At 33.9% G+C, this 26,932-nt stretch overlaps 1 protein-coding gene across 1 annotated transcript in view; it reads right to left on the bottom strand.

The window, feature by feature from the left end:
- The window catches only part of LOC133324946 (uncharacterized), a gene marked incomplete at its 5' end in the record, with an annotated part of 107,649 nt that overhangs the window by 56,238 nt on the left and 24,479 nt on the right, over positions 1-26,932 (bottom strand). Inside the window, 5 exons of the mRNA XM_061533768.1 lie at positions 4,767-4,976; positions 9,002-9,140; positions 9,337-9,519; positions 13,655-13,804; positions 23,130-23,680. Of these exons, the coding sequence (XP_061389752.1) occupies positions 4,767-4,976; positions 9,002-9,140; positions 9,337-9,519; positions 13,655-13,804; positions 23,130-23,680 (1,233 nt within the window). The remainder of the gene's footprint in view (positions 1-4,766; positions 4,977-9,001; positions 9,141-9,336; positions 9,520-13,654; positions 13,805-23,129; positions 23,681-26,932) is intronic.

Here is a 26,932-nt window from a genome sequence, read left to right as displayed (position 1 = left end):
ATCGTTTTGCATAATTATATCATACACCATAAGCCCAGTCACAGATGTTAACTATTTCATTTTAATCACACTTTTTATATGAGACTTAGCAAATTAAAAAGAATCACACACTCAAACAAACTAAAAACTCCAACTGCAAAAACTTAAATGAAATTTTCTTAAGTATGCATTTCGTTTCTTTTATTCGCCTGCTGACTTCATTTAGATGTGTTTTTTTGCGTTCGAGTAACTTTTATCCTTCAGAAATGGCATTAAACAAACAAACAAAACTCTAATAAAACAAATGGCAATTTTTTTTAATAAAATTGCTAATGACTAAACAACTCCTTTGTTGTTTTCTTTCAAAAACACAGAACAGGAACGGATATTTAGAAAAACAATTTCAACTTTTTAATTTTGTTTGGATACCAGGAAACCCGCACATTGAAGAAACTCTCAAACGATATCAAACACTCATTTAAATATTAAAGAGTTTCTTTGTAAACATCAGTGCTTGGGAAAAATGAAATCTCGAGATTATCCCTCAGTTATTCATGCAGAACGCAACGAGTCCATAACATATTATAAGCTTATTATTGTTATATAATGAAATAATTATTTACGCATAAGTAAATATAAACATTATATATAATCATCGTCATCATCGGGATCATAATATGTATATAAAAACAGAAAAATACTTGCGATTTCATGAGGTTACTTAAAGGCATAAGTTGCTTGAATATAGTCGCAAACATTGGAAATTGATTGATAATGTATTTAATATTATAGGAATATCAAATAATATTCAATGTGGGGGTGGACAAAAAAAAGGATTGAAATTTTTATATATGTTACACCAGATTTAAATGGAATGATTCAAATTTGAAATTAGACAAATACGGAATTTAAGGGGACGCCCCATTTTCGATTTCAAATATCGACAATTTTCAACCTACTATATTATGTTGAAGAGTTGTAACTCATGATGACAATGTATTGACAAAATGTTGTTGTTGTGGTTTTTGTAATTCACAAATAGTTATTGTTTTCGATGAAAGGCGTGGTTTCTTCGAACATTCGACTGCCAAAATTATTAGTAAGAGTATATGTCTGGCTCTTGTATGAACGGAAGATATTAATTTAGCTCAAAAATGAACAACATGATGGACCTAGGAAAAATATTTGGGGCAAAATAACGTATTTTCGACCACGTACCAAGCTAGGAAACTAGGAAGAGCTTATGGATGGGATGTATGTTAGTTCAAACGATATGTATGTACGTTTAGCATAAGGTGCTAAAATTTCGAACCAATTGGATTTATAGATTTAGAGTTATGATGACCGTCAATTGTGAAAACACTGTTCCAGGAAAAAATATGCAGTACTGTTGAGAGACCGCTGAAATTGAACTTGAAATTTTATTCAAACAAATCAAAAAAAAATTTCGAATTTTCGAAACCGTAAATGACAGAACCCGCAACCAATTTCTAGTTCCTTCAAAATTTTGTTTTTATACCCTCCACCATAGTATGGAGGGTATATTAATTTTGCCATTCCGTTTGTAACTCATCGAAATATTAATTTCCGACCCTACAAAGTATATATATTCTTGATCAGGGTAAAATTCTAAGACGATCTAGCCATGTCCGTCCGTCCGTCTGTCCGTCTGTAGTAATTACGCTATCTTCTGAAGAATTGAGATAGGGTGCTGAAATTTTGCATAGGTTTGTCTTTTGTCTGCAGGCAGGTCAAGTTCGAAGATGGGATATATCGGTCCACGTTTAGGCATAGCTCCCATATTTAGGCATTTTGGGGGTTTTGATCGTATTTTTCCACCGAATTGGCTGTAATTTAGTATTTTGAGTTCCTAATAGGTACCAAATTTCTCCACAAAAATTTTTAATTATATGTTAATTTTTTCGGATAGACCCCATATAAGGGTACCACCAATTTTCGGTATTTTGGAGTTCTTGAGCGCGTTATTCAACCGAATTCGCCGCAATTTGGTATGTTGTAGTCGTATATGGTAACACATCTCCCTACCAAAAATGTTTAATATTCGCCACCTTTTTGGGGTCATCCCCATATAATCCCCTTTTTATATTAAAATAGTTATATGATTTTTTCCGTGTTTGGGTTTAGTTCTAAGACTCTGTTGTAGTCATTTTATCTGCGGAAGATACGAAAAAAAGCTAGAACATAAGATTTGATAATTTAACTTATATATATATATATATATATATATATATGAACTGTATATATGGGGTACCAGAGGGAGTGGACCGATATTCCCCATGTTCGAACTTGAAGTAATTTTGGAAGAAATAATAAGATGGGCAAAGTTTTAATTTAATTTCATCTTTATTTACTTTGTAATTGAAATCAAAAATTTTTGAAACAAATTTGGTCCAAAGAAACATGGGGTCTAGGGCAAATATTTAGAATCATAATCGGTTTGTAAGAATGTTGGTATAGGTACACATTTTGGTATGTTTCCTATATTTTTATTTCAAGTACCTGTCAGTATGTCTATGGTGGAGGGTATCTAAAATTCGGCCCTCTGATTGCATATCGGTGCCCCGAGTTCATTACAAAAAGATAATGGCGAATCCTGTGTGGTCGAAACTTGGCAGATTTAGTAAAATTATCGACTATATAAGTCTAGTACCTCCATCATAATTAAATAAGGACTGACATATATTAGGCTGGGGAAAAATAAATCCATTATTTTCATACGAATTATTGGACTTTATTTATCATGTCCGATTTGGACCAAATATGCACCGTTTTGTTGTATGATTTGTTGCAATTTTAAAGGTAACTTCATAATGCCTCTTTCATAGAAGTCGTGCTCTCTATTTGCAAAAAACTCTAGTAGTCGATTTTCACAATCCTCCCTAGATACCAATTTGTATCATTAAAGAAGTTTTTCAATGGCAGGAAAATGTGATAATTACTTGTCCGAGTCCGAGTCCGGACTGTATGGCGAATGCATTAAAACTTCCCAATAAAGCTCCCGAAGTTTCTGACGAGTCACTGTAGATGAGTGTGGCCTAGCGTTTTCCTATTTTTTCTGTTAATTGGTGTTGGACCCAAACATCGAGCTTGTTTTTGAATCCAGCTTTGTGTAAATAGTTTAAAACAGTTTTATGGTCGATTTTTTGTTCCTGAGCGATGTTGCGTCTGCTAACATATTTTTAAGGTTTTAGATGCCCATAGAAGTGACATTAACTTAATTTCGGGTATTTGAAATCCTTGGAGGATGAAAAACATCTTTGTCTCCATACCTTTTGTTCTATTTTCGGTATTAATTTGATACAATTGATTCCTAGTGAACAAAATTTTCGTTGCAGAAATAATTCAATATAGATGCATGTTTTTAAATAGACCCCATAAAAACGTCCCGCTTAATTGTAATTGTTTTGAAATTCCTATCCCAGTTTCCCAACCTGAGTGCCAGTCATTTGTAACATTATTCCAGTCCAGAGCATAAACAATCTACTACCCTTCAATGAAATAACATAGTTTCCATGTATGGGCGGAGGGAACACAAATTATGGCACGGCCGAACTAAACAAATTATTTAGTTGTTTCTTGATTTGCGGGAATAAAAAAATCATTGGGCGCCGCGTTTTGGTTGGTCAAAAACCGCTGATCTGAGCTGATGTGTGAGAGTTAGAATTGTCATAGTGCATAATGATTCGTATTCAATTGCTAGTTTTTCCAATTTCTCCAAAGGCTTGGGGTAACCAAATTGCAGTGTAGCACTTTAAATTGACCTTCTACTTGCTCATGCGGAACAGTCGTCGGCGTGATTTTTTCCGGTTCGGGCTTATACCCATTTTCAACGCTTTGATTATAAATTATAATTGACAGACGGATGGACGGACACACATAGATAGATCGATTCAACTTGTCAAGATATAACTATCGGTATAATAAAACGTGGGTATATAACCAACTTTCACTGCTTTTATAAACTTGTGGGTTTGAGTAAAAACCGGCCAGAATTCAATAACAACAATTGTTGGATGGATCTCGAGTGATATGGAAATAGTGACCTCTAGAGTTTTTTTTTTTTTAATTTTGTTTTATCCATATCCCTGAAGTTGCACCACATGCTCGTCAATGTATAAAAACTGGCAACATTTTCATTCATATGGGTTTTGGAACATTTGCAATTGCAGGCAATCAGACTCACCGACTACAATCCCTATAATTTATTTTTTTATGCGACGTTAAACATATTTGTATCATTTAAACCTTTCGCTTAAACTTGGCCTCCAAATAAAAATTTATTTTACAGCGAAATCAGTTCTTCTACTTTTTTGCTTTTCTTTTTTCGGGTTGTTTCATAATTTGGTACCCAATTGTTTTGTTTATGACCATAATAAATTTAAAGTAATTGTTTCAAGAATCCTTTTTGTTGTTGTTGTGCACGTTGTATTCGTTTTGGCCAAAAGAACTCTTCTCTACGCTGGTTGCCTAATAAACTACATAATTTTGTTAGGATTTGGCTGGCAGTGATTTTCTTCTTTAGGTTTCTGGGTTGCCTTACAAATTGTAAGATGGTGTCCTGCGAACCTTAGATTGGGTCATAAGAAATTTAAATAAAAATCTAAGGAAAAATACTTTATTTTATAACATAGTAGACCATTAATAAACTTATCTTGCAATAAATTACTTACAATAAATTTGTTATTGTCGTTGTTTTTGTCCAATAAAAACAATAACGACGACAAGGAAAATAATGTAAAGAACATAGAAAAGGACATTTTACTTACCACTGGCAGCATTTTCAAAAATCCCAATAAAAATATGACCATTATACTCGACGTCGAAACACAAAATTGCATTTTCAAAAATGTTATGGCACACTGGCGATTAAACCAAATGGGCAACAAAATAATAAAGGCCGAGCACGATTGCAGCAAACAGCAGACACAGCTAATGATCACAAACATGGGACGTGGCGGGGTATTCAAATGATGGGACTGCAAAAAGAGAGAGGGGGAGAAAAAATAAATATATAAGATATTTACAACAATTGATTGTTGTTTTTGTAGGGAGAATACAATTTCGATTTACTTGAATATTGAATAACAAAATGCAATTTATATCAATAAGCTATAATAAATGTGATTTATATTAGGTATGCTCAAAACTAGTATATTTTGGAAGTAATGCAAGAGGTAGCAAGGGAATACAATTTAAGTACAATTTTTTCATAATAGCCTTGAAAAAATATTTAAAAAAAATCACGCTTGTCTATAGTCCATAAAATTTTTTTTTGAAAATCCATGTATGTCTTATAATTTGTTTAAGAGAACCTCCCCCCCATTCACGATGTTAATTTTTCAAGATTTTCAATGGGCTGGTAAATCAATACCAATGCTTGTTAAGGTTTGTAACTTTGCACATATACATTTGAAGATTTAAAAGAGAGGAAAAATTATTTACAAAAAAATGTAATTGTTTTGTTGTTGTTTTTTGTAATTAAAGAGAAGTCCTTATTTTTGATGGCGGGCATGATAACTCCTCACTGGAACATCGGAATCCGAAAATTCCAACGGTGGCTCTCGTATGAACTAGGATTGTTGACTTCGCTCTAAAATTAACAAAATGGCGGACCTTTGAAAAAATATTTTTGGAAAATCACCGATTTTTGAAAAAAACAAGTTAAAAAATAAGGAAGATCTTCACCGATTGGCTTTATCCTAGTTCATACGATAGCTATACACTCACAGAGAAACGTGTAAAAATTTGGAATCGATTGGGTTATTAGTTTTTGAGTTATCGTGCCCGCCATTCGCAAAAGAAAAAAACGCGTTTAAAGTTTGGGAAGCCCTTTAGCCGTCACTTGATGTTGACACAATAAATCGGCTATATCTTCAAGAGTTCTCGCGATTTTCACTTGAAATTTTGTAGGGACATTCTTGAATTAGTGTAGACTCGAATTGAATCAAAAAAAAAAAAAAAAAAAAAAGACCCATGTATGCCTCATAATTTTTTTTAAGACCAGTGTATGTCTTATAATTACTTTAAGACCCATGTATGTATATAGTCCTTAAAAAAATATTTTTAAAGAATCCAAGCCTCTAATAGTCTCTATAGTCATTAAAAAAATATTTTTAAAGAATCCACGCCTCTAATAGTCTCTATAGTCATTAAAAAAATATTTCTGAAAAATCCACACCTCTAATAGTCTCTATAGTCCTTAAAAAAATATTTTTAAAGAATCCACGCCTCTAATAGTCTCTATAGTCTTTAAAAAAATATTTTTAAAAAATCCACGCCTCTAATAGTCTCTATAGTCTTTAAAAAATATTTTTAAAAAATCCACGCCTCTAATAGTCTCTATAGTCTTTAAAAAATATTTTTAAAGAATCCACGCCTCTAATAGTCTCTATAGTCTTTAAAAAAATATTTTTAAAGAATCCACGCCTCTAATAGTCTCTATAGTCTTTAAAAAATATTTTTAAAGAATCCACGCCTCTAATAGTCTCTATAGTCTTTAAAAAAATATTTTTAAAGAATCCACGCCACTAACAGTCTCTATAGTCGTTAAAAAAATATTTTTAAAAAATCCACGCCTCTAATAGTCCCCGAGAAAATATTCTTTAAAAAATCCACGCCTCTAATAGTCTCTATAGTCTTTAAAAAATATTTTTAAAGAATCCACGCCTCTAGAAGGACCTCAAAAAATATTTTTAAAGAATCCACGCCTCTAGAAGGACCTCAAAAAATATTTTTAAAGAATCCACGCCTCTAGAAGGACCTCAAAAATATTTTTAAAGAATCCACAAAAAATATTTTTAATAGTCACTATAGTCCTTAAAAAAATATTTTTTTAAAAAAATACAAGCCTGTAATAGTCTCTATAGTCCTTAATTTTTTTTTTTAAATCCACACCTCTAATATTCCTGCTTTCTATAAATGTCCTTAAAAATATACACAATAAAATCTAATTTAATTCAAAACTAAATAACGAAAAAATAAATTTGAATAAAAAGGTCCTTACATTACCACCTCAAAACCTCTTGAAGTGCTGCTGTTACCTAATCTAGTTTCTCTAGCCAAGCCCCCAGTTTTGCACACACAGAAATTTCCATGATAGCCATCCAACATACCACAAACTTCAATTCAATTTCAAGTGTTTAGATTTTTTTTTGCGGAAATCACGATACCGGAAATACGTATTTTTTTCGGTTGGCTCGCATAGCCTTAAGCTTAAAAAGGACGAACTATATATTTTTTTCTACACTGATTTTTTATTTATTTATTTGAAGTTTTGCTATTTTCTTGCTTCTGGCTATTCCAACGAACCTTAGAATGCTGGGTGAGTATTTATTTGCTGTTTTTTTTGGGTGTGTGTGTGGTTGGATACAGAGAAATATACATTCTTCTGCCAACAGAGCTTTTTTTAGATATTTTTTTATTAATTTTTAACCACTAGTTTGCAACCTTCACAAAATACCTTCGTCAAAAAGTCAATGTTATTTCTCAGAAGCTTTTTTGCATATGGTCAAATATCCTGCAACGGTTTTGCTAGTTCCGATTTTGTCTGGGGTGGAGTTTGTTTGTTATGGTGTACATAGCTTTACGTTCTATTTCCGTTAATATTTTTTTTGGGACAACAAACTGGCAACATTGTAAAATAGTGCGGGTGCCATGACCAACTAAATCCTTGAAAAAAATATTTTTAAAACTTCCACGCCTGTTAATATCCTTCAAAAAATATTTTTAAAACTTCCACGCCTGTTAATATCCTTAAAAAATATTTTTAAAAATCCACGCCTGTTAATATCCTTAAACAAATATTTTTAAAAATCCACGCCTGTTAATATCCTTCAAAAATATTTTTAAAACGTCCACGCCTGTTAATATCCTTAATATCCTTGAGAACAAAAAATATTTTTAAAACTTCCACGTCAGTTAATACCATTGAAAACCCATTTTTAAGAATATCCACGCCTGATAATTTTCCTTGTGTGTAGTCCTTGAAAAATATTTTTATAAATTCCACTCCTGTTTGTGGTCCTTGAAAAAATATTTAAAAAAAGTCAAGCCTATTTGAAGTCCTTGAAAAAATATTTAAAAAATTCACGCCTATTTGAAGTCCTTGAAAAAATATTTTAAAAAATCAAACCTGTTTATGGGTCCTAGAAAAAATATTTTTTAAAAAATCCACGCTTATTTGAAGTCATAGAAAAAATATATTTAAAAATCCACGCCTCTTTGAAAAATATTTTTAAAAAATCCACCCCTGTTTATATCCTTGCTGGAAAAAATATCCGTAATAATCCACGACTGTATTCCTCTTTGAATATATTATCTTTAAAAAATCCACACTTGTATTCCTTCTTATAAAAAATGTATTTAAAAAATCAAGTCATGTGTTTTTTTAATCCACACTTGGTCTTTGAAAAAAGTAGTATTTTAAATTACTAATCTTATGGTCCTTGAATTGAATGTATTTAAATCAAAGGATAACACTTTTTGAGTGTTATTGTATATGTTTCTCTGTTAATGGCACTTATCATCATAATAAAAATAAAGAATAAAAATCTGGCCAATAATACCAACATTGATAACAAACTCCATCCACCACTCCTGCCATTATCCTTTCCAAGTATCACTGATAACAACTGTGCAAATGCATCAAAATCGACCATTAGGGGCTTCCGGTGAATTTCATTAAGATCTTGTTTTTGGGTGAGTACATGAAATAAAACACAGACTCTGACATAAGTGATTGCAGGACCACAGAGCGAGAGAGAGATGAACACTTCTATGGTTTAGTGACCAATGTAACAAAAACAAAAACCTGATACAATAAACACCTACCCAGAAAAAGAAGCTATGCAGACCAGCTATTCTGAGCAGACCAGAAAGGAATTTGCACCCAAGGGTGCTTTGCATTGTTCATTTATGGTTTACTTCTCGTACACATTTCTTGTGTTCTCCTTTTTCATGCTTCCTCTGTATTGTTATCAAGGTATTATTACTCGGTACTTACATGATTATTACGTTTGGTTAGCATTACCACATAAGTACCCGAAACTGGGCAAATACAACGTGTTATATTCTCCATTAGATTTTTGGTTATGCACAAATCTGAACGCCAGCTGCTTTCAAAGGATGCCTTATAATCATGGCTAATGGTTGGAACGAGAATGCGAAGGAGAAAATGAGAAACGAGAAAGATTGAAATTGAAACATGGTTGTAACTACAAAATAGCATTCATGGTCAATAATTTAGAATTTTTCTTTTGAAAAACCAAAAAAGGTTTATCTTTCTTTATTTTTAGGATGCAAGGATACAAATACATTCATTATCCCGATAATACTTACCCACACACAGCTATCCAATCACTATCTTTGGGTGCTCGCTCATGTTGGAATATAATCTCAACGTGGCCATGTTCGAAGGGTAAATCCAATGGTTCGCGTAAATTATCATTAGAGCGATTCGATTGAAAGAGCCAGGTTTGTATGATGCGCGAAGCCAAAATGTAATCAGATTCTTTGGGATCACTGGAATTTGTGTTGTTTTTTTAATGAGCGGTAACGGGACGAGCAGCAACAGCATCAGCAAAGGAATGTACACAGAAAAACAAAGAGACAAAAAATATACATATATTAAGAAAACATACACAGACACATATTTAGAAGATAGATATCTACCACCAAAAAATCTAATTAAAAAGACAAAAACAAAAAATGAACAGCGAAAGAAGAAAACTGACATTAATGCCAGTAATGACATGACATCGTGAAAAAATGTCAAAATGTTTGTATGGTTGGATGATGTGGTAAGAGACATATGAGTCCTGCAACATTTGTTGTTTTCTCTTCTTTGTATAATTTTAAAGCATGTGAGTATGACATTCCTTAAAACTAATCTGTCATTTAAGGAATTCAAATCAAGTGGTGAGCTATTTTCGTATTAAATAAATTGTAGGTTGTCTTATCACACATTCCCAAATTGGGGTTTACATAAATTTGCATTTCTTTTAAAAACACAATTTACAAGATAGCAAGTCCAAAATAAAAAATATGTTAAGTTCCACATTTCTTGTAGTAATAAATTCTACACAGCTGTATTGGTCCTTGAAAAAATATTTTTAAAAAATCCACTTTATTTCCTTGAAATATAATAAATTATATCCTACGGCCCTTAGCCTTATGTGGTCCTTGAAATGAAATATTTTTAAAAAATCCACGTCTGTATTGCTCCTTGCAACATTTTTTTTTTAAATCCACGCTTGTGCATGGTCTTTGAAAAAATATTTTGAAAAAATCGAAGTTTTTAATAGTCTTTTAAAATATAAATATTTCGAATTATATCAAGGCATTTTTCATAGCTACTTTCCCATCTTATGCTTGTCACGCAAAAATGCACACAAACTTTGTTGGTGTGCATTGGTTTTAGGGGAACTATGCTTCTTTGTGATCCGAAATCCGTTTCAGACTCGGCATTTGTACATTAATTAATAAATAGTTGTTTGTTATAAAAACAACAAACTGGGATTCATCCTGACTATTTTGCAAAAACAATTTTAAAAACTTATATGAAACGAACAGAATATACAAAGTCATCGAAGAATTTTTTTTATCCAAAATCGAATCTAAGGATGGACCTATCGATCCACTCCTTTAAGTACCTCCCCTGCAAAGGTTCAACATCTTGACAAATTTTTAATTCAATAACCATAAGGTGGCGTGTATATTAAATTTATCATTCCGTATGTATATTCTTGAATAAAATTCTATATCGTTTTATGAACACGACTGTAAAAGTCGCGGTTGAGATCGCAACATTTAAGATATAGCTCTGAAATTTTGCATAGACATTGCTAGTACTCCTAGGATGTTTGGTATTGGAAATGGGATATATCGGACCACGTTTTGATATAACGGTACAAAAAATATGCACCAAAACATTATCTAATATCCAAGGTTTTGACACATGTAATTTTCTACGTTTGGTTCTCATTGGGTATAAAATCCCACAAAATGTTCAAACATTTTGTATTTTTTTATATGACAAAAATAAATATAAGCCCCCATATAACGTCATCGATATTTTGATGGTGTTTCTAGCTAATTTTTTGTAATTTGTTATTTTGGGTTGTGGAACTCCAAAGATATTTTCTGAAAATGCACTCCTTTAAGACCTCCAAAAATACAAAGGTTTAAACAACATTTTGAAAAATTGTTAATTCAATAACCTTAAGGTGGCGTGTATATTAAATTTATCATTCCGTTGGCAATACTTCAAAATATTCACCAGGCAAAGTATGTATATTCTTGAACTATTCAATTTATGAACACGTCTGTGGAAGTCGCGGTTGAGATCGCAACATTTAAGATATAGCTATGAAATTTTGCATAGACATTGCTAGTACTCCTAGGATGTTTGTATTGGAAAATTTCATGTCAATCTGATATATCGATGCACCATTTTTGATATATATATGGTATAAATATGAATATTGGGAAGCCCACAGGTTATTATACGGTTTCAGTACCTTATCAACCATATATTGGTTCCTTGGTGTGTCAGTTACATATTTTTATATGGTTTTTTCACGAAACTTGACACATGTTCTAGCTAATTTTTTGTATAAGAACTTTGTATATTTTTACATTGAATGGAAAAATATATATATATATATATATATCTTAAATTTCACGATAAGCACACATCATTCCAGGCTCAATTCGGTACGCAATGCCTAATATCGAGCAAATCGAAAGATGTATAGCGACTTTGGTGAAATCGTACGAAACCATATATGAAAGCTATATCTAAATCTGGACCGATTTTCACAAAACTTGGCAGACATTATTTTAGGCTCAATTCAGTACGTTATGACAAATTTCGCGCAAAAAAGTTATACCTTGTTTAGACCCTTTCAAAAATATAAATACATTGTAAAAAATTTACGCATTTGTAAAGGTTACGTTACATTGGGGAGATTTAGCACTTCTTTCTACCAATTTGGAAGCAATTTAATAGAAAGGATTCTCATATTATGGTAACCACTATTTTGAGGGTTCTGAGCACTTTTTAACCGGCAAAAGGGGAACTTATACACGTGCCTCAACCGCATTACCTGCATTTTAATATTTTGGATCCTCACTAAGTAAAAAATATCCATACCAAACATGTTATTTTGAGGACTTTGAACACATTTTCAATGGATTTGCTAAAATTTGCTGAAATTTAGTGTTCTGAAATCTTTTTGGAAACATATTGGTGGTATTACTATATAATTATCTCGACAATTATTCATTAAATCTGACGTAGATGCAGTATAATATAGTTCATATTGGGCTTCGAAACTTCGTTTTACGTAAAATTGTCATAAAAAATGCCTTTATTTAGTATTTCTGGTGCTCAAGGAGTAGATAAACTTGGGAAAAATTGTTTGTACAAAGATCCTGGCCATTTTTCATTACATCGGACGTTTTAGGCACAATTGCTTATATATTTTCGATCCGTATTTCACTTCATTTGTTTAAGATTTAATTTTCTCAACAAAATTTATCTGCCAACTCAAAACATGTACTTCACGTGAAATTGCCGCTAAAATCAATGGTGATTGTATCTAAATCAAAAATACCATATCTGAAATTTTTTGTAGCAAATAAATACGTCGTAATGTTAGTTCGTATTGATTTCAGAAAATACTGTAATTAATGATGCCATAAAATAAACAAATTCAATAGAACTCCCATTGCAAAAGAAAAATCATCTACAGTCCATCAATCAAATATATAGATTGTGGTTTATGTAATGAACGGTATAATAAATTTCATTTAATGATACGTATTAGTCCTTTAATATTTAATGAATATAAGGGAAGAAGTTAATATATACAGCCATACAGCGATTGTAACGACAAACTCGTAGGAGTTATAAAATTGAAATGTTGTAGTTTCATATACAATTCTAGAAATTACGTTGAAGGTCTACTTAAACAGTTTTTAACAACCAATCTGTCATTTGCATTTTACATTTCAAATGAATGACATCTTCCTGTTTTATTTATTTTTTACAGCATTGTGATAAAATTTCTGTTCTCGACCTTCATATAAGGTTGCCAGTCAGTCAGTATCAATGCTTTTAATTAGAATTCTGTAAGACCGGATATGATGCAAAAACGGATGTTAACACACACTCTGATCCACACACACTGACATGTGAGCACACTCTATAAACACACACACATGCTAAGTATAAATCTTAACATTACATGGCTGCAGGCATTTGTGTGCATGTAAAACTATAAGTGAGTATGCATGCGGGTGTGTGTTTCATTATCACGCTCATGTGTTATGGCTACATGTAAATCTGTGTGTGTGTGTGTGAGTGTGTGTGTGTCTGAGAGTGTATATGCCAGTATAACATGTGCGTGTCTATTTAACAAACACATGTGCATAAATCCGATTTATTTTAATGGCATCATTTTTAAACACGTACTTACACAGACACACACACACTTACACATATGTTACACATTTATTATTTTGGAGGTCATTTCATAAAAATTTCGTATTTTATATTTAATAGTACTAAAGTCACACCGACACACACACTCTCGCATGCAAATTGTTATTGGTGATGCGGGGTGGGGATTATCGCTCACATGTTACCACTTACCTTCCACGTGTATAGTAGGTTTTGGGTAGAAAACTTTTCAGATTTTTATATGATATAACTGAGGCAAATATCGTATTATTGGCCATAATGTTGAGTAAACGATTCGATAAACCAATGTCCATGTAAAGCTGATCCGAAAATAAATCATCACTGTAATGAGATTAAAAAAACCCAAACATAGTTGGTAAAGGTTTAGAGATTAAAATTTTAGTTAGTTAGTATTATGTATATATTTAAATTTATTAATGTATGTGTGTTAAATATAATTTGTTAGAAAATTATCGGGAGATTTAAATATACAGAATTTAAAAATATATATTTAAAATAAGCGAAATTAGTTTAGTTTTCTTTAATTACTAGAAAATATATTCTGTAATACGAGGCGTATACGCCTTCTTTAATAAAAATTATAAGCACCATTGGAGTATAATTAACAAATGCAGTACTGCAACGATGTTAGGAACTTATTATTAATTTATGTTGACATAAAAATATGTAAAGAACAAAAACATCGATCATATACTCATTATTTGGTACACCTATCGTTATATATCGACCATAACACTAATAATTCTAGTGTTGGGGTGTCGGAATCAGTCGGTTTTGCTGGAGTTTGAAAGTTTACTGGACTCCGAATCCATACAAAAATTATTTCTAAATGATAGTATGAGGTTTGAGGAGGATTGATTCGTATGGGAGGATACATACCGAAAGTCGGTAAGTATACACATTCGCCTTAGACGTTTCTCCTCGCCCACAATATATATAGTCTCCGGAGACTATTTCTAGAAACGATAAAGTTATTATGCCCAATATTTTCATAAGAACTATACATGGAAGTAGTTTATATAAACACTTCTAATAAAAACCTGTAGCGTTACCCATATTGATTAGTTTTGATAGCTAGATTTCTTGCTCAATATTATTTGGATGAACTTTAAAGGTGAAAAAAACCTGAATAGAACCTCCATACTATCCGACAAAATTTGGTTAAATACCTATTAGACAAGATACCATAAATATTGTGGTTCGTTCTATGGAGGTTACGTTAGGGCATTAGATTCATTTTAATATTTGTATGCAATGAGGTATTTTACACAATATTAGGTATTTTGAAGCATTTGAAAGTTTACTACTCGAAATTATCAATATTGGTCCACTTTTTGGATTGCCCACATATAAGCTGCACACAATAATCTGGAGGGTATATTATATAATTTCCGACCCAATAAAATATATATTTTCTTTATCGTTTAAAATTCAATGATTTAGATATGCCATCTATCGATTTGAGATAGATCGTCAAAATTTTGGATAGAGTTGTATTTTGTTTCCAGGAAGGTCTAGTTCGAAGACGAACTATATCGGTCCATGTTAAGGCATAGCCACCATATTAAGGTAACCCCTCAAATTTCGATATTTTGGGGATCTTTTAGCCTCATATAACGGTAATCCAAGGATCTTGAGGATTTCGATCGAATTATCTGTAATTTGGTGTGTTGGAACCTAATTGGGTACCAAAACTTCCCACCAAAAATTCTCAATATTGGTCAAATTTTTCAATATTTTGGATGGTCTCGAGTGCGGTTTTCAACCGAATGCGATATAATTTGGTATTTTAGATTCTTATTTGGTAGCAAATCTCCCTATCAAACACATAATAATATTAAATATTTATTATTATGATTATTAAATAATATAAAAAATATAATAATATAAAGCCTCTTTTGGAGTCTCAGCGTATTAGGTACAGGTTAATGTATGCGTTTTTTTGAAACCGGTTCAGATTTAGATATAGCTCCCATATATATTTACTTCTATTTTATGTATATTGTGCTCTAAAGTTTGACCGATTGCGCACAATTTTTTACAATGTACTTTAGTTTGTATAGCCATAGGTCGATTGACACAACATTTTGCAAAAGGTGCTGAAGTTGATATAAATTAATACCCTGCAGGTTTTTAGAGAGGTGTCGTAGGGGATGATAGATACCAAGCATCGGCTCTGATTGCCTTTAACATGGCGAAGTCCAGGCTTATCTTGGTCCCTTTCATCTCAATTGTGGACACTGACCTCCCCGCGGTGCCACCTGTAGAGCTATTTTCATCACCCGATGAAATAGTGGGCTAATATGTCCGCGAATTCACCCATAAGAACTATATGAGGCATCGGGTTAGTTGCCCACTTTCGGAAAACCCAACCTACTATGAAAAAGCAAAGAAAAAGAAAACCAAACCCCCCTAATGTTGACGACCCCCGCAAACGTATAAACGACCACGATCTGCGAATCTGCACTTGGAATGTGCGCAGGTTGCACAGAACAGACGCAGTTTTGTCTTTGGCGTATGTACTCAAGAAGTACAAAGCCGATATTATTGCCTTACAGGAAATGCGATGGAAAGGGACAGGCGTAAGTAAATTAGACGATTACGCACTGTGTTAAAGCTGCCATGAAAGGAGACATTAATTTGGCTGCGGTTTTATGGTCAACAGGAGAAAAAAATACCTCGTCTCCAGATTCACTCCAGTAGATGAGCGAATTGCTATAATCCACATAAAAGCGAAGTTCTTCTACATCAGTCTCAAATTGCAGCCTTCATGATGAAACATCCGACTACGGCATGAGGCTGATTGACTCAGCAAAAAACATGGTAGTTAGCAGCACCAGATTCAGCATATAACCGATATACACAAGGCCATGACATTAATCTCTCCTGATCAATTTTAATGCAAAAATCAAATTGATCATGTTGTGATAGACGGAAAATTCAGCATTCATGAACATCATTCAACGGCATGAGGCTGACTGACTTTGCGGCAGCAAAAAACATGGTAGTTAGCAGCCAAGGTACTCACCCGACTTAATGTAGCAGCAAAGGTGCGATCTAACACAACACGGAAACTCGACGTCGAAAAGCTGAAAACACAACAGGTATCCGAGGCCTACTCCGATCAACTTACCCATCTGCTTGAAAAAAGCACTTCTTGTCCCGATAATAGTATAGAAGCACAATGACAAAGAATTGCCCACTCCCTACAAACTGCAGCAAAAGCAACACCTGGGTACCAAAAACCACCACCAAGAAACCCATGGTACGATCAGGAGTGTCGTAATGCTACTGATGTGAAAAACGCACGTATAGGGCAACCCTGCCGTCAGTAGCAACACGTAACGTGATGGAGAATTATCGGGAGAAAAGGGAGAGAGGATAAACGTGTTTTCAGAAAAAAAAAACAAGAAAAACGTGAGTGTGAGCAAATCGAGATGTCAGAATGAAGTCCGGAAATTTTACCAACGAGTGAAACACTAAACCGAAGGCTTTGGTGCAGGCACATCCTCCTGTACAGATGAAGAAGGAATCCTGGTGATAGATACATACAGCGTGTTGAGGATCTGTAAGAAGCATTTTGAAGCGCCGATGACATCGATATAATGGGTCTAACATTGCGAGCGGTAACAGCCACCTTTGAACAAATTGAAAAGGAGTCTGCCAAAGTGGGTCTGGCAGTAAACAGTGAGAAGACCAAGCTGATGGTATCAACGCGCAAGACGTCCAGTAAACTCGGACCCACTGTGGAACTTGAGAACTACTGCTTCGAGGTAGTTAAAGACTTTATATACTTTGGTACCGCCATAAATAAAACGAATGACATCAGTTTTGTAATTCGAAGAGGATTGTGATGGCCAACCGATGCTACTATGGTCTGAGCAAACAACTCAAAAGCAAGGCCACCTCCCGCCAGACCAAACTCACACTTTACAAGACGCTGATACTACCCGTTCTATTATATGGATCAGAAGCATGGGTACTTGCGCAAGCAGATGATGGGATGTTTGAAAGAAAAATTCTCCGAAAGATCTACGGGCCGATCGGAAAATAAACGTTTCTCCGATTGATGCAGAATATCAAATGTTGTATGTCACGGTTGCACAAATAAGTTCAGATTTCCATGTAGTTCACATACATTATTTTACACTATTTCATACAAATGATACACCAAAGAAACCAAGTCTGTCCGATTGACATGTCATTTTTCATAGATTTTAGAATGGTATGTGTATGGGTTTGTGTATTGACAGGGAATTTTGAGCATATTTCAGGATGACTTGTGCAGTATATGATTTATCTAATTTGATATACCTGAGAGCACACATTTAATTTTATCCGATTTCATGTGAGTGGTCCACCCAAAGATTGTACGTTCATTATATTGACACGTACAATAATATATGACCAAAGTTATTAGAGAAGGACGTATGTTGTACTTGGTTCATATCAGTATATATCTAACTACACCTTACAAAAAAGGATCATAAGTGCAAATCTTGTATATGTAAAAAGTTGTGAGGTGAGTCATATAGTCGGCCTCGTCAGACTTTTGAACATTTCTTACTGGTTTTTGAAGAGAATCCATTTATAAAGTTCCAAAGCTTTACAGTAAATCTTCTAAATTATTTGGTTCTCCTTGCCTTTGGTTAAGGTTATATGTTTGACCTAAGAATTCCAATCCTTTATTGGGATTTAGGTATTACCACGGAGATCAAAGTTGCTGTCTGCAGTTCCATTACAATTTGGGGAAAACATTCATAGGTTTTGTAAACATCACCTTGCAAGATATATTTATTTTTGCTTCCTCCCTATGCATTCAATTCAATTTAATTATTCTTAAATCATACAAATATTTTACCATTGTTAAACACTGAATTGAAAAGAAATTTCAGTCGATAATTGTTAATAAAATTCTGGCTGACATTATGTCGGTAACGCCCTTTAACTTCTTACATAAATAATTTAATTACTTCCTTGCTTACAAGACTTCACTAAGTGATAATAGGAAATAGCCGACCACCTTCTTACAAATTAACAAACACTAAGTTAATAAAGGAAACAAATCACACTTTTTAACAACTTTTTACAAGTTATGGACAATAAAAGAAAACCACGAAAATTATAACAACAGCAAAAAATATTATCACACAAAAAACTTTAGATTAATTCATTTAAAAGAAAAGACGACGACTGGTCATTACATTGCACTGAGTACAATGTTCAGTACTACGGGAAATAATTGACGTGAAACTAACGGCCAAAGTCAAGAGGTTACCGGTACCGGAAAACTTTTTCGCAAAGCAAAGTAAAACTTTTACGTCAATGGCATAAATTCCAGTCTGCGTCTGGGCAATGCGGACGCTAACATCAAAAGTAGCCATAAAAGCAGTCAAGAAACTTTAAAGTTATTAACGGATGAAAGGCCATAAAGAGAACGAACCATGGAATGGTATTCAAAATGTTTCCGGAAAATAATGGTACGCTAAGTTTAGTCTTTTAAAGATGAAAAAATGGAAAAAATAATAAGTCAATATTATTTACCTGGCATGACATTTTGTTTGGGTGGTATTTAAGTTTTACCTTTCATTGGCGTGTATTTTAAATTGACACCAAGCAACATTGAGTGGCGTAAAATAAAGGAAAAATTTTTTTTACGCCAAAGAAAATATTATCACGTCGAAAAGAAAAAAATAAAAACATTTCAGAATATCGAAGAGTACAAAGTTATATTCTTGGGCAAAGTTTCGTTTAAAGCGAAGCAAAACAAATACTCCAAATGCTGTCACGTAAAAGTTTAGAAAATATACAAAAAGAAATGGAGAAAAATACGAAACTAGTAAGTAGTTAAACGCTTAGAGTATCTTTTTGAGGTAATTGAAACGTGTTAAGAAAACCGTTATTGTAAACCAACAACATTTCCAAACCATCACACCATTAGCCAAGCAAGATGAATGGATAAAAAGTGAGTGAAAGGTAGTGAGTGAATGAACAAAAAAGAAAAAAAAACCTGAACAAAGTTGATAAACAAAAAGTAAACAGCGGATATATTGAAAAGTATATAAAGTATCAAAGATAAGTTAAGACAAAGCTGTTTGAAGAAAAACTACTTGAAACAATTTTTAATATTTTTTCTTGATAGAAATAAGGGAAATAAAAAAGCGGATGAACCTGACGGGACCAATCTTTTTGTTTCATGGTAAATTTGTATGTAATATGAGTTTGTAAAAATCAACAGTTAATTTCTTTAGATGTTTTTTGTAATCAATTTGAAGACAACATTAATTTGTAGATTTGGTATATAAGAAATCTGCCAAAATATATATGGGTGCTATATATTTCTGCAGATGTTTTAAATGTGAAGAAACGTAGCCTATCTAAAAATCCTGTCATTCTATAGGTCAGGTCAGCCGAAGCTCTACCAGCGATTTGGGTGTAAACCACCTCCAGCATCATGGGTCAACACCAACTGCCTGGCTAGATCTATGGGCTCTGAAAGCCGTGCTACCGAAATTTTCGGTCAGGTTCATAGCCGAATATATTACCAGTAGAACTGCAAAGCGTTCGAGATTGATCGCCTACAGACTATAGTCTCTGTCCAGCTTCATAGCCACAGCTACTACCATTAGAACTAATATTTGCTGGCTCTCTACAATGAAACAGCCTCTGAAAGAGAATAAAAAACAAATGTCACCACAACATCTTACGCCATTTGTAGCCACCATGCATCTCACCCCTTCCAACAATTGTTCGGGAATTGTAACCCTACTAGTTTTGATGTACTACCCAATAATAACACAAACTACCAAATTTTAGGTAATTCAGTTGCAACTCGTGTCCAAAATCCTCAAAATACCGAACACTGGAGGTACTGTTAGAAGCGAGCTATATCACACCAGGAGTAGTATAGTCGGTTGGGGCCGACCAAATGATACTCTACTCTATTTCCACTGAACACTTAGTTTCTGCGCATCTATATTCCGAGGAAGGTCAATATATCGCTATATTTGCACTCTCTTGGTCAACAGCTCCTTGGTGGCATCTTTTCGGATCAGTTTTTTTTCCCGGAGAAAAAAAATACTCCATAAGATTTAAATATTGTTGTTTTACACAAAAACGTTTTGGTTCATTGACCTTCATTATAATGACAGTCAATCAAATTAGTAGGTCACGGAAAATTTGTGATGTTCGGCTTATAATTGTAACCGCCAGAGCGACTAGATATCTAGTCAAAAATTAAGTTTTCTGTCCATTTCACCTCCGAAATATTTTCTGATCATCATTGAAAATTATACCTTCTAGACCATAACCGGAACCTCGTGCAAAATTTACTTGCCATCAGCTCGAAATATAATATGGTAATGAGTATTACCATCAGAATATATCAGAATACGTATGGATATACTATCAACATCTCGGGTCTATGTCTTTCAGGAGTAAATATATACGCCATAGAATAATAATTTTGTAATTTTTCACGCAACAGTCCATTTGTCCTTGACCGATCTTCACCAAAACAGTCTTGCTTATTCCATGGTCAGACCCCTCTCTCTGTGTAAATTTATAATTGTGGCCTCTAGGACCAATATTTCACGGTGCATATTTCGGTTTCTTGAAGAATAAACATTAACATTGCAGAAAATTAGGTCTATGTTTTTATATAACCACCATAATGGTCCTGCACTAGTTTTGGTAATTTATAGGTTTTAGCTGTTTCCGTTCAACGAAGTGATTTTTAATACAAATTTTCGGTATTGTGGGAAGTTTGGGCACGTTTTCAATCAAATTTGGTTTGACTTTATATATGGTTTAGTGTAGGGTATAAACCATTTAAAAATTCTATAAAAAGGTAGATACTTTTATATGAAGACTAAGTCTCTCAGGTTGGAAAATGTGTTGGGAACTTGGAAAACTTGCTACTACACCTAAAATGTTTTGTCATAATGACACCATCTTTGGCACGTTCTTTGAACGATTTTGCTTTAACTTCATATTTAGTATTCTGATTACGCATCAAATCTTCCTACAGAAAAGTATGAATTTTATTCCACGCCATAAAAAGGTCCTGGCTGATTTACAGAGTTGTTGAATGCAAAGTTCGATCTGGCCGAACATAAGGTAAGGTCACACTAGGCAAATATTTGACTCAAATGTCTTTTATTTTGATTGCTCAAAAAACGTCAAACTTGTGCACTCTTGATTTTGTGTTCACATTACACTCACATATTTGACACAATTTGTTTGCTCAAACAGCAGGCAAATAGTGTCAAATAACGAAATGGGAAAACATATTTGACGTGGTCACATTTGAGCAAATATTTGCACAATAAAACAGTTTGATCAAACTGTCAAAAAACAAAAAAAATATTTGCTCGATATTTTCCAAGAAATTATGGAAGAGGAGCAGCGTCAATTATTGTATTGGACGAAGAAAATAAAGTTAAAAAAAAAAAAATAAGAAAAGACCGTGGGTTCGTGAGTGAGTGCTTGACGAGAAATCGAATAAACGCAGCTCGGAATATCGTATGCTGGGCAATGAGCAATTCTCATTGAAGAATAAAAAATATCTCCAGGTAAGGTCTAAACTATTTCCATTTTCCAATCCCAAAAACTCAAAAAATATTATATTCCATTATTCTTTTAGGCCTTGGAGCTTTATTTGTTATTCCGAACCAGGTTCTGAAAGCATAGCCATTGGTTATGCCGATCCAGGTACGTTATGTTTGTACGAATCGTAAGTTGGTCGTGGGAGATATATTTGCCACTGAAGAACCGTTCTGTTCGACACTGCTACCGCCCATGCGTTACATACGCTGTGCCACTTGCTAAGTGGAAAACTATCTGACTCTAATAACCTGTGAAAGCTGTTTTTTGTATCCAGAATGTAAACGAACTGTTGAGATGTCCGTGTTTTAAATTACGCATCCGAAAGATTATATGTAAAATTAACTACAGAGCTGGACATTTTTCGTGATCGATGTTGTCGTCAAATGGAGGCAAATATTTGCTAGTCGGCGTTCACATTGTGAGCAAATCAAGCAAAATTTTGTTTGCTTTCAAATAATTTTGTTTGTCCAAATTCAGCTGTTTTTGTGTTTGCCATGAAAAATATTTTGTGGTCAGACTATGGCAAAGAAATATTTGACACTTTTCGTCAAATATTTGCCTAGTGTGACCATACCTTTAACTATTTGTTGTTTCTATAAAATATCTCTTACAGATTATTGAAGCTATTTTCAAAATAATAGGCAATGGATTAATCAGTCTACTGTGTTTGAATGTTATTATTAATAAACCTCTGCATAATTCGGCATTTAGTTACATGTTGTGGATGTCAAACGAGAGATGGGTAGTTCCCTGGGCCATTTAATGTAACAAACTTTGTAAGTTATAACATTCACTACACATGTCAAGCAAATGGTACTGCTTTTATATTTGTTTGGGTTCATTCGTTCATTCATCTCAAATAGGTTATGCTCCTAGCCTTTTGTTTCACAGAGTTCGGTTATATGACTGTTCTCGGTGTCAAATCATATAACCAAACCAAGTTGCTATGCTAAGTTGCTATGCATGTTTTCAATATTGTGGATATAACTCTTAAAGCTATTTTCATATAATTATTTTAATATAAAATTTTAAAACTTACCCATATATGCGTAAATTAAAGGGTAAAGTTTTTATGGATGTCATATAGATGCGCAACGAGTTGAGACGATCCAAAGACAGTGAATCTTCATCAACTGTTAGAATGCTATTTGGGCCAACAGCACCTCCGCCCATGCCCGCGGCCACATCCATCGTACCAGTGGCAACAGCAGCCGTTGCTCCATTACCGACAGACTGTGAAATGTCAGTTTTTAACAAAGTTTGTCGGTTATTTCCGGTTGCAGTTGCAACAACTCGAAGATTACTGCCACTGCTGCCAGCCACACCCGTGCTGGCCTTCAAAATGTTCGCATCTTCAATGGGATCTATTCTTGATGGTTGAGTTAAAGTTAAAATTGAAGATGATGATGACGACGACGATGAGGCGGAGGAGGAGGCTAGGGACCCCGTTGCGGAAGTTGAAGAACCTGAGGATGCTGCAGCTGACTGTGTTATACTACCCGTTGATGTGGACGTTGCTAATTGTGATGCTGCAATTGTTTCACGGTTCAATGCGGCTGATTGCGTTAAAAGTTGCAACTTTTTAATTTGCTGTAAAAATAATAATTAAATATTAGACAACAAATGTTTGGAAATTTTGTTTCTTTTCTCATATTTTTAAGTTTGTCTACTTGTTGTTGTCGAGCTGTTAGCTAGCTGGATGGGCGGATGGATAGCTATGTTGGTTTTTTGTTTCCTTGCTTGCTTTTCTTTGCAATTATTTAATTATTTCTAAAGAAATAAAAAATGAAAATGAAATAAAACGAAAATAAGCTATCTATAGTCGAAGAGGAAGTAGCAGGAGCTGAAACACCATTGTACATAGTTTGTTGTCCCGGGTCTGCATTTAATTTAAGGTAGTTGTGAGTCGTATTTTGAATATTGAACGCAAAGAATACAATTTTATGTTCCATAGTGTTTTTTTTTTGTTTTTGTAAAATGTATATTTAATTGTGTGTAATGTTTCCTGTGAATAATGATGATAATGCCTTTTGTCGAAAATGGAATGTTAATTTCCAAGTAAATTACTGTCAGCCCATAAAAAAGAAAGATCATGAACATTTTTGTAATATATTCTCGAGGGAAGATTTTAGGGAAGTTAATTTAATGTGTGTGTCAATCAAATGAGTTACATTGTTTTTAAACAACAATTGGAAGCTGGGAGGAATACATTTGGCATAAAATGATGAATAGATTGAGAATTGCAGACACGCGATTGTGAGAACGAAAATAGTTCTAATAGAAAAATAAATACAAACTTCATTAAACTGGGGCGGGTCGAGCTTTCCATTTCAATGAATTTTGAATCGTGCAGGGTATACACCATTCAAAATTCTTAAAAAATCGGTACCTTTACATGGACATTTTAGCTTGGAACTAAGATAACTTGCTACTAATGGAACATCCTCAGTATTGAAAATGTTTTAGTATAACGGTACCCAAAATTTGCAGTATTTTGGGAAATTTGAGCACGTTTATATTTGGAGTTCTCATTAGATATTATACCTTCTACCAAAAATTAGTCAACCTTTTAGAATGAGTCCCATATAACATGACCCTCTAATTTTCGCTATTTTGAGGTGTTTGGACAAGCTTTCAATAAAAATGACTATTATTTCACATTTGAGTTAAAACTTCCTACCAAAATGTATTGATACAGATATTTGAGGTTCTTATTACATGTCAAATCTTTCTAACTAAAATATCAGTATATATCTCCGTTTGGGTACAGCCTACATATAACGGTATCGATCATATTTTAAAATCGATTTGTATAATTTTAATTATTTCGATGTTCAATGTCTTAGTCCAATTTTCCCAGCCGAGAGTCTGTACTTTTATATTTTGTTTCTCCTGACAGCATTTTATATTGGTATTTTGAATGTGGGTATAAAAAATTCTCCCGGCCCAGCTAGTAGTAATATGATATCGATTGCCATAAATGTGGACAGATCGATATAAACCTGATTAAAAACATGTTCTCTGAATTCTCTTCTCCTACCGTGTGAGGATAGGGGGTAAGTTAATAAGCATACTAATAAATAAAAGTCAGTTAAATCTGGAGGTTCGACCATCCAATATTAGGAATTTATGAACGTGTACCAAAACTGAGTGCCCCTAATCAAAATACAAACAAAATACTGGGCAAACAACCAGGCATTTGTAGTCGGGGGTATCGATATAAGTACGTAGCCAACACCCGAAAATTTATCCATACTTCCACAACCTTCAATTCAAACTCGAATACGAGAGCTGCAGCGGAATCTTCCGTAAAGATCGGGAATCCCAAATAGTACTAATCGGACTACAAGAAAGAGGAAAATGACAAGAATAATTGGTAAGAAGTCACCATCATACCCGAAGGTACCAGGAGGCACATAAGAATTCCCTAATAGTACTTCGACGAAAATAGTACGTCCGGTAAGATGTAAAAGGAGGTACAGGATGCGGTGAACAATAATAAATTGAATCACCATTTGAATTGGGGACTCAATCGATATATCCAGCTGCGAATTCAATTAATCAACCCTTGGATAGATAATTGCTAGAACTGTCTTGCCACGCGAGGCAATCAAAAGTAATTAGAAACGGCTACACCATCATTTCTTTGGGGTCAGATCAACGCCGTATTATCATATGCATCAATGGACCACTGGACTTCATAAATTCTGAACCATGGGAAAGCCAATTTGAAATAGTTTATAAAATTCACCAATCGTCGCCTTAGAGAAATGTCCAATCCTAACACCAGAATCAGAGAACTGACCATAGAAATGAATAGGTGGCTAGAATATCTGAAATGTTGTAACATCAGTACCGGATATGTCGTTTATATATCGTTTAACGGAATTGAGTTGACAGATCCGAAGAGGTGCGCGCGTTGTTTCTACGACAAATTGAGTTCTTTGAATACCTAACCAAAGACCTCAACTTGTACTTAGCCACCCTAATAGTTCCCGATGCTTGGAAATTGGGCAGGTTGGTCCCGCTACTGAAGCCACACAATGATGCCAGCAAAGATGAATCATACAGGCCGAGTCTGAGCCATTGCTACTCCCCAACATTCATGAATGCTACTCAACTGTTGATCGTCAACACTGATTCGGGAAGTAGCAAAACACATAACCCGCCATTTCTACACATATACGGAAGGACTCAATGAAATAGGGCACTTATGGTGGCGCAGGACTTATCAAAGGCATTTGATTGGAATTAATGTCATATGCGATAAGCTGAACAGCTATCTCGTGTATATAGGTTCTATGGCCACATTAAATAGCCTCCAAAAGTTATCCGAAATTACCACAGCAATTTGCGATAAGGTTAGGAGCAGGAACAAGATTCTCAACTGGGTGGACCCCATATAACGGTCCACCAGTATTCGACATTTGGAAGCTTTTAGCTTTTAGGAAAATTTCAGCACTGAAGAAGGAAAGACTCCAATCACTTCACAAAATTTAAGGAGGCGCTGTATATAGGCAGCAATAGATCGAAGGAAACCTTTTCACCTGGTTTTGCCTCAGCAGACCAATTTTCTGATTTGATGGAATAAAAACGATTATTAAAGAAACTTTCTGTCATGGATAAACCGAGTAAGTGGCTGGGCTATGCGGAAGTCCTATGCTGCCAAAAGAATTAACAGGATAAATAATATATGGTAAAGGAAATATGATTAGTGTATTAATTATCTTATTCCTAAGAGGTCAACTGCCGAGGCGACCATAGTATGACGATATAGCCATGTCCGTATGTCTGTTGTAATCACTCTGGCATCTAAATGAATTGAGATAGATAGCCAATTTT

The sequence above is a fragment of the Musca vetustissima genome, unplaced genomic scaffold (assembly GCF_032173495.1).
Source record: "Musca vetustissima isolate MV318-11 ecotype Yass unplaced genomic scaffold, APGP_CSIRO_Mvet_v1 utg351, whole genome shotgun sequence".
NCBI lineage: Eukaryota > Metazoa > Arthropoda > Insecta > Diptera > Muscidae > Musca > Musca vetustissima.
Note: the sequence above shows the minus strand (reverse complement) of the source record. Positions and strands in the feature narration are given on the sequence as shown.